Source organism: Tachypleus tridentatus, chromosome 2 (assembly GCF_004210375.1).
Source record: "Tachypleus tridentatus isolate NWPU-2018 chromosome 2, ASM421037v1, whole genome shotgun sequence".
NCBI classification, from domain to species: domain Eukaryota; kingdom Metazoa; phylum Arthropoda; class Merostomata; order Xiphosura; family Limulidae; genus Tachypleus; species Tachypleus tridentatus.
In genome coordinates, this window is record NC_134826.1 from 44600334 (window position 1) to 44609818 (window position 9485).

At 33.4% G+C, this 9485-nt stretch overlaps 1 protein-coding gene across 1 annotated transcript; it reads left to right on the forward strand.

Moving 5' to 3' along the window:
• Window positions 1–2151: 2151 nt before the first annotated feature.
• On the forward strand, window positions 2152–9272 carry LOC143235518 (lactosylceramide 4-alpha-galactosyltransferase-like). Its single transcript, XM_076473746.1, has 3 exons — window positions 2152–2240; window positions 2673–2790; window positions 8268–9272. Exons 2-3 carry the CDS (start codon window positions 2676–2678, stop codon window positions 9149–9151), a joined length of 999 nt encoding a protein of 332 aa, XP_076329861.1. The 5' UTR covers window positions 2152–2240; window positions 2673–2675; the 3' UTR covers window positions 9152–9272.
• Window positions 9273–9485: the final 213 nt, after the last annotated feature.

The following is a 9485-nucleotide window of genomic DNA, read 5'->3' on the forward strand; positions in this document are numbered from 1 at the left end:
CACACTTAGTAAGACAAAAATGACATAAGAGTTGGTGGCGTGTTCAATTAACTTTGTGCTTTCCTTATAACTCATCATTTCATATTTATGGACGACTATTCATCGATAAACTCTCGCGTATCTAATTCCATTAACTCGAAAACAAACATATAACAACACATGGAAATTCTGAACTTATCTCTATTTTAATTGTTATTAAGTAACAAACTATAAATATTTGAGATTATTGTAGTTGATAATTGTTTTTCTAGATCATAAAAACGATGTAAAATAATGAATCAGTTGCATTAACTTGAAAGCATTTTTTTAAACAACCCTTTTATTTATTTCAAGTATACGATTGATTCTATTTGTAAAATCGAACAAATATCTCATAAAATAAATTCATGGTGAAAAACTAAAATACAAAAACTGTAATTTTACTGTAGTCTTTTTTGTTTGAAATAGAAATTCCGTTTTCTTTCAACATTCTTATAATAAAGGCTTCCAATTAAATAACCTGTTTGTGGGTGGAATATTCCTCTAACATAATATTTTAAATAGTTTGGATTTCTTAAAATAAATTCTATATTACGACTAAAACAAGAACTTTGCAATAGATAAATATTAAAATATCTAGAATATTTCGCGCAAAGCTACTAGACGGCTATCTGCGCTAGCCGTCCCTAATCTAGCAGTATAAGACTAGAGGAAAGGCAGCTAGTCAACACCACCCTCCGCAAACTCTTGAACTACTCTTCTATCAACGAATAATGGGATTGAATGTCACATATAACGCCCCCACGGCTGAAAGGGCGAGAAAGTTTGGTGCAACCGGGTTTCGAAACCGCGACCCTCGGTTACAAATCGAACGCCTTAACACGCTTGGCCATGACGGGCCCATATAAAGCGCACTCCAATCTTACGTGTAAGGTGGCCAGTGAACCTGGAATTTCTCATGTCGTTGATTGTGATATGTAAACTGCTCCAAGATAACAAGTACCTTTAAATGTTAAAACAGTTATAAGGTATTTACTTTAACCTTTTTAAACTGAGTACAGTTTTAAATAATTAGAAAGGTTCAACTATATTAAGGTGAGAATAGTACTTAGTGTTTGTTTATTTGTTGTTTTTAGCTTAGAGATAGACAATGGGATCTATGCGATTTTTCAACCGCAGAGAATCGAACCTAGGATTGTAAATCTTTGAACTTTTTGCTGATTCACCATTGGACATCGATGGAGAAGTTACAATGATAACAATTAATTAAACTAATTGAACGATAGCGAGGTGAAAACAAAATGGCAGATGAATCAGTTTTAAGTAAGTAGTTGCCGTTTACCAGAAAAAGATTGAAGCAATTCTAAATGGATAGACAACATTAATGATGATAGTATTTTATCTGTCCGAAAAGAACAGATGCAATTAATGATGTTTTCACATAACAAGTTTATTTCCAACGCTGTTTTTCTGGTTGAAGATCATTCTGGGAAAGAAAACTTTAATATACATTTATTCTCTTACATTCATTTAAAATGCATGTATGACAATTTATCAAGGGATAAAAGGAAAGATAAACTTTTGAACTTTTTTATTAGTTCGAATCATAAAACAAACTTAAATATATTTAGGAAAAATCACGTCTAAACATCTCTCCATTGATAGAAGAACATAATAAAAACTAGCATTAGAAAATAAACGTTGTATTAAAGAAACTGCTGTCATTTTAACGCTTTCTTTATAATTGGAAGTTAACTATTTCATTTCTCATGGACCATACAGGCGTACTTTGATAATGGATTTTCTTTCTCAATCTATTTATGTATTGTTTGTCAAGACCTTCTTCAATAAAATATAACGATACATTAGTCAAATAGAGAAATTATGAACGACTAGAGAAGATAGCTCTCATGTTGCTTTGCGCGAAATTCAAACAAAAAACTTAGGTCCAACCAGGATACAACAAACTTCGAACAAGCCAAGGAAAATTTAGTTATTTTTTTTAATAGCAGATATTTTACTGTGAGTCATATTTGACGACCATAATTTTCGAAAGTTAAGCCATCTGTTAGTTAAAAAAATGTATGAACTTCTAACTATGACGTGAACTATGCTGACCATCTGTCATATTTCATAAAATGTATGCGTTTTGTACGGTATATTTGTAGTGTGGAAGACTACGTGGCAGAAATCGCTAACTTTCCATTCGTGTAAAAGTATGATGTTTGATTTCTTTTGTTAAAGATATTCTGAACTGAAAGGTAGTATTAATAATAAGTTATTTGAATGTAAATAAACACTTAAAAAACCGTAATAACCTCGTGCGTATTTCCGTTTTCTGTTTTAATTTTACTAAATGAGATTACAAATTACCTAATTGTTCAATTATTTTCTAACAAGAAAACAGTCATTAAACTTTAATATTTTATTATTACTTTTATGAGAGGTATAATTTTAAAAAAAAAATAGAGTCAACTTTTATGGCTGCAAATTCGAACAGTGTCAGTTATACTCTGTACAAACCGAAGAATTTGTTCTTCTGATATTGTTTACATATAACTATTATATTATATTGTTGTTTAAATATGTTCTATATTTCTCAAAAATCTCCTAGCGTTATTAAAAACGAAACTTTGAAATAGGTGGTAAGAACTGTATACTTGGAATGATAGCTGGAATTATTTCATATGTAGAACATGGGGTTTGTTTGTTTCAACAAACGAAGAGAGACGATTCTGAAAATAATAATATTCAGTTTATTTACAAGTGGCGGTGTTCTTTTTCTATTGGGTCGGAATGGGTTTCTATCAGGTAAGTAAGCTGAATGTTTTGAATGTATATGGATGTATCTCGATGAGTGTTTAAAAGTTATATGAAATATCAGATTGTTGCAATTAGCACACGCAGATTTAACCGCCGGTGAAAAACAGATTGTTGTTTATCTCAGAAAAAAAACTGTTCCATTAAGATACAGTGTCATGTAGAATAGACTTATTTAACTGCTTTGTGATTTCTTATTAACTCTTTTAAATTATACCTTCATTGTTATTTATTTTTAAGTTTTCAACGAGACCAAGTAGTACAAACATCCGTAGAATTCTAGGGAATCATGTGTAATGCTGTACAAGGGATGTTTCTTCACAGCCGTCCCTCATATTTTATTAACAAACTAGAGTAAAAGGGCTAGTCAACATCACCCACCACCTAATCTTGGGCTACTGTAATTAAATTCTTAGAAAAGACACTCTCATCAGGGATCCATGATCAGCGACATTGGGTTAAGAACAGAGTGATATTCGCATTCTCATGTTAAGTTCTAGTCCATTCCCATGTTGAGTACAAGGCTATTTTCATGTTAAGCACTAGGCCATTCTCATGTTAAATACTAATCCATTCCCATGTTAAGAACTAGGTCATTCCCATGTTACATATTAGGTAAATCCCATGTTAAGTACCAGGCTATTCCATTGTTAAGTACTAGGCCATTATGATGTTAAGTACTAGATCATTCCTATATTAAGTAATAGGCCATTCCCATGCAAAGTAATAGACCATTCCCATACAAAGTAATAGGCCATTCCAATGTTAAGTACTAGGCCATTACGATTATAAGTACTAGGTCATTTCCATATTATGTACCAGTTCATTCCCATGTTAGGTACTAGGTCATTTCAATGTTAGGTACTAGGTCATTTCAATGTTAGGTACTAGGCTATTCTCATGTTACGAACTAGGCCATTTCCATGGTAAGTACTAGGCCATTCCTATGTTAAGCGCTAGGCCAATCCTTTGCTAAGCTCTTGGCCATTCCCATGTTAAGTACTAGACTATTCTCAAGTACTCGTCCACTTCATCCCCAATACCAATATTATTTTGCCATTTCTTACTCTATTTAATCATGTTATGCAAACGTGCATGACTTTACATATATACTTATACACAAGCCATCAACATAAAAGTTTAGGTGTTTGGTCATTATATCGAAATAAGTGTATAATACGGAGATTATTTTTGAGCTGGATTTGAAGATAGAAGTTTTCAAAACTAGAGTCTGTAAAAACTTAAAAGTATCAAACAGATTCGGCCGCCCTTTACCTTTACCGAGCCACTAATCAATTCGTTACATGGTGAAACCACAAGTCACAACATTTTATATAACCATTTTTTGGTACTTGTGGTAAAACGGCATTTCTGCAGACTTACAATGGTGGAAGTCTGGCTTATATATCCGTAGTGAGCAATATACGGAGAGCGTTTTGTGTAGGTTTGTGCTTAACTACAAACAAATACACAAACGATTCTTATATTCTCACTACAAGATTTTCAGACATAGAACTTTACATTAAAGAATGTTTACTCAAAGCTAAAACAACCACCAGTCTTATAAACCTCTTTAGATCTAAAAATTGTCTCAAATTTATTCAATTAAAACTCAAGTGTATCGTAATATAGTTCGTAATCTGTCTTTTTATTTCTTATTTTCCCTTCAGTTTAACACTTTACTCAACGATTAAGTGAAATAGTTATTAACTAATTAAAAATATCTTTAACACTCCTACGAAAAGTGGGGCCTAATAGGCCCCAGAGCAACTTGAAAGGTTATTAATATAAAGCTAATAATTTTGTATTTAAATGAAATTGCCATTTAAATCCATTAATGAATGGATTAACGAGATTCCCACTGTCCCTATCTACTATCTAGCGAAACCACAGCCAGGGAAACGGGCTTGGAGAAATCAGGACTAGAAACGTCATTTCATAGGAGTGTTAAAGAAACGCAAAATCGAATAAACCGTAATTATAGAGCAACTAAAACCATAATTAAACCAATATAAAAGAGCATCTTTATTAATATCGTAATTAATAATCTAACGTCCATCTGTGATCAGTGATGTCGAGAAACCCACTTGTTGAGAAATTTATATGCAAAAACGGCTCGTTTGGGTTGAGAAAATATTTTACATAGAAGAGCGAACAACGTTTCGACCTTCTTCGGTCATCGTCAGGTTCACAAAGAAAGAGGTAACTGACCGGAAGCTGACCACATGTTTGAAAGGGGTTGTGTAACTGTGTGTCGAAATGTAGAGGGCGGTATTAGATGTTTGAATATATAATTTTATTTATTTTATTATATTTTTCTAACGTCCATCTGCTTCGCCCCCTACAATTTCGTACCCGTTTACACCCTCGTTCCTAAGGAGTGTGTCCAGAAATGATTAGTTCAAACTCACTTTGTCAACCTGAAGATGACGTAGGATGGCTGAAACGTTGTTCTCTGCTTATCAATAAATGTGTTAATACCCATACAAGACGTTATGAGATACAAAAAATATTTTTGTTGCACAATGTTAATTTCTGTGAAACGGCATAAGTGTATCACGAAATGTTCGAACGTTTTGGAGTTTAACAAACATCTTTCTCTGTCATAAGACGACCTACTAAAAGCTTTAAAAACTGTATAAAAACATCGAGAAAATTATGATAATAATTTTTATTGCAACTTAAAATAATCTGGATGAACAGAATTAGAATATCTTCTCCAGGCCGCTGAAATTAGAATAGGTTTTAGATAAAGATAATTAATATAAGTTTGTGTAAAGCGACTGTGAGGTAAGGATCGATCGTTGACTATTATTGACAGTTTTAAAATATGTTTCTCGTAATTAGATAAACATTAAAGTTTTTTCGTTAATTGTTCTCTATTTTTATTATTTCGTTTCATCTTCTACTAAACTTTCACTGCCCTGTGATGGACGGAAAACAATTTTCGCTTCTACACATGATGTGAACCAACAAAGAAAACCATGATATATTGACAAACATGAATATTAATGTAAAGCAGATAAATAAACGTGAATTGGTTATATTTCTCTCTGTTTTATTACCCTATTTTCAATGTAGTTTATTAGAAATTCCATGTTTAAGTTTATTACGAGTAATGTATTTCGTTTTATACTTTTTATTGCTACTTTCCATATCTGAGTCACTTTTTGGAGACTTTTACTTTCTATAAAGTCACTTGAACTTATTATTTTTCATTAAAGTGTTTTAAAGTCTTATCAATTCTATTCACGATTTTTTTTGTTACAAAGATAAAATATAAATTCTAGGAAAATAGAATACCAGTGATACGAAGTGCTGGATACTCTGAGTAAAGAACTTTACTACGAACTTCCTCTGGCCCAACAGTGCTAGGTGGTTAAAGCGCTCGTTTCATAATCGGAGGGTCACAGGTTCGAATGCTCATCTCCCCAAATATGCTCCACGTAGAGGCGTTGTAATGTATCAGACAATCCCGTTATTCGTTGGTAAAATAGTAGCCCAAGAGTTGGCGGTGGGTGGTGATGATTAGTTCTATTTCCTCTGGTTCTTACACTTCTAGGCCTGGCATGGCCGAGCGCGTAAGGCGTGCGACTCGTAATCCGAGGGTCGCGGGTTCGCGTCCGCGTCGCGCTAAACATGCTCGCCCTCCCAGCCGTGGGGGTGTATAATGTGACGGTCAATCCCACTATTCGTTGGTAAAAGAGTAGCCCAAGAGTTGGCGGTGGGTGGTGATGACTAGCTGCCTTCCCTCTAGTCTTACACTGCTAAATTAGGGACGGCTAGCACAGATAGCTTTGTGCGAAATTCCAAAACAAACAAACAAACAAATCTTACACTTCTAAATTATGGACAGCCAGCGCGAGTACCTCTCATGTAGCTTTGCGCGAAATTCAAAATAAACAAACAAACTTGCTTCGATAACACTAAATATGCCATCATTAGAAATACACACACAGTGTTTTACATTGTGAAGGTTGGCTTAAATTACTTTGACTTGTTTCTCAGAATATTAGTGGGTTAATGTTGGTTTAAAAAGAGACCCACTGTTTTCCACTCAAATAAGAAAGTTTACTTTTTGGTGTACTATTAAAGTATTAGAACTAATAGAAATAGCTATTATTTTTGGTGAAACTCATAATAAAATGCTTCGTCACCATATAATTTGCTTAGTTTCCAAAAACGGCTTGTAACCTTAAAAATTGTCATTACCTTTGTGACTTTCCAAAGACTCCACTATTGATTTGAGATCTCCATAAGTCAGTGAGACATATGATAGAAGAACGTGTTTTTAACACTTTGTAATAGCAGTGAATCACTTTCAGAAGTTTTTTTTCAAATTCTGTTTGGAATTTTCGCAAAGCTATACGAGAAATATTTGCGCCAGCCATCCCCCAATTGAGCAGCAAAAGACAAGAAAGGCAACGAGTCATCATCACCCAGCGCCATCTCTTGGGTTGCTCTTACACCAATGAATAGTTGGAATAAAGGGTGAGCATATCTGGTGTGACGATAATTCGAACTTTCGACCTTATAGTATGAGTCAACCGCCTTCATTATCTTTATATGGTGAGCCGCTTCAGTAACAGGAAGCAGAAAATGAAGAGGTATAATTTATATATAATATACTTTCAAAATAATTAAACAGTTTCAATTCCACATTATTTTATGTGTAATAAAAATAACACTTAACTTTATTTGAAAAAGGCTATGGGAAATAGACCATAACTTTGTGGTTTTACAATGCTTAAATCCGGTGTTCAGCTCCCTATGAATTAAAATCGATAGGTGGCGTATTATGTAACTCTTCTTTAAAAATCTAATTGCTTCTTTAAAACAAATAATTAAATATACATTTCGAAACGGGGAGTTTTTATACGATACACGCTAAAATAATGACCTAGTCCAAAATACTGAATGAGATTATCAAACTGCATTAGTAATGTACTAATTTAGTGGGGTGAGAAGTTGGAAATCCACCTTCGTCATTCACCTTTAATCTGTCTCAGTGAAAACTAGGAAAATTACTTTCAAGCTTTTTGAGCACTAACACGAACCGTGGACTACAATAGTAATGGCGGACATTGTCCTGCTTCGCTATATGAAATAAACCTTCATACAAATACATTTTTAAAACGCTAAGTTCGTGCTATGAAGTTAATGTCGGGTTATTTAACTAGATCATTGTATTTGAGGTTGAAATTTAATTGTCTGACTTAGATACCAATAAATCTAACCCCCATCCCATCAGTTTATAAAAACTATTCAAATTTCATTACATTTTCTGCAAGGCAGCAAAATGATTGTGTAACTTATCGCTGCAGATTAATAATATTTGTGATTCAGCTTTTCTAGTTTTGTATACGAAGTTTCAATGTTTACGTATTTATAAACTGTACTCAACATTTTAAGAAGTAGTAGTTATGTTGAAAATCAGTGGATTATTACTCCCATGTAAACTTTTTCAGGTCATCCAATGCTCATGAGAACGAAGAATTTAACAGAACCAGAAAATATGTTCTTTTTTGAAACTTCCGGTAGATGTCACCTTACAACTAGAGAATCTTGTTCTATTGAATCTGCAGCAAAACATCATCCTACCAACAGAATCCAGTTCTTGTACGCTTGTAAGAACGTGAGGCAGCTAAAGGACGACAAGCCTTTCCAAATTGTATCACAAATTGAAAACGTTAAAGCTAAATCACTGAATTTCACACATGTGTTTTCAGGAACACCTTTAGCTAGCTGGTATGAAAGTGGAATACTGAACGTAACTAAGAAAAAAGCAAATGTTTTATCTGACGGTTTAAAATTTGTTTTGCTTAAAAAGTATGGTGGTGTTAGCATCGACTCTGACTGTATAATAAGAAAACCACTTCCCAACTTGCCTGCTTACGCTGGTTTTCAAACTTTAACAGTTGTGAACAATGCTATAATTAAAGCACGGAAAGATAGTCCATTCCTTGTTGAATGTATGCAACGGTTTGTTAAAGAATACAGCCCAACAATTTGGTGTCATAACGGTCCTGGCTTATTGACCAGAGTTATTCAAGAAACTTGTGGGAAAGAATACAAATATTTTGCTCCAGGATTCACGTGTTATGGAGTTCATCTCTTTCCCGTTCCCGCTTTTTATCCTATTAATTTTTCTCAGCGTCAACTGTTCTTTGATCCCAGTGTTTCTGAGATCTTAAAAGAAATCTGGAGCGATAGCTATATGGTCCATATCTGGAACAGTCAAGTTCAAAGAAAACAATTTAAACCTGGAGATGAGACTCCAATGGATCATTTGTACAAGGAAAATTGTCCAAAAACTTATTTTTATATTGTGAAGCAAGGTGTAGGAGAATGAATTTCAAACTCCTTATGAACGACAGTATAGATTTAAAGTCCAACTTTCTGGAGATGTTTCTTTGATTCTATTTCTTGTTACTATGCAATTTTTTTTGCATGTTTCATACCAGTAATTTTCCTTTCGGTATTTGACTTTCAATATTCTAAATATTTTAATAATTATGTATGCAAAGTTCTTGTTTTAGTCATGATATAGTATTTATTTTAAGAAATTTAAATGTACTGTTAGAAGAATATTTCACCTACAAATATTTTGTGAAGCAACATGCAGAGAAGTGAATATAAAATACTAATTGAACAGACATAATACACCTAAATTCTTATATTAAGAA

Bases quoted from the DNA above. Each gene is read 5' to 3' on its own strand.
- LOC143235518 (XM_076473746.1), top strand. From the start codon at position 2,676: ATGGGGTTTGTTTGTTTCAACAAACGAAGAGAGACGATTCTGAAAATA. The intron at 2,791-8,267 runs GTAAGTAAGCTG...AAACTTTTTCAG, and splicing joins TCGGAATGGGTTTCTATCAG to GTCATCCAATGCTCATGAGA.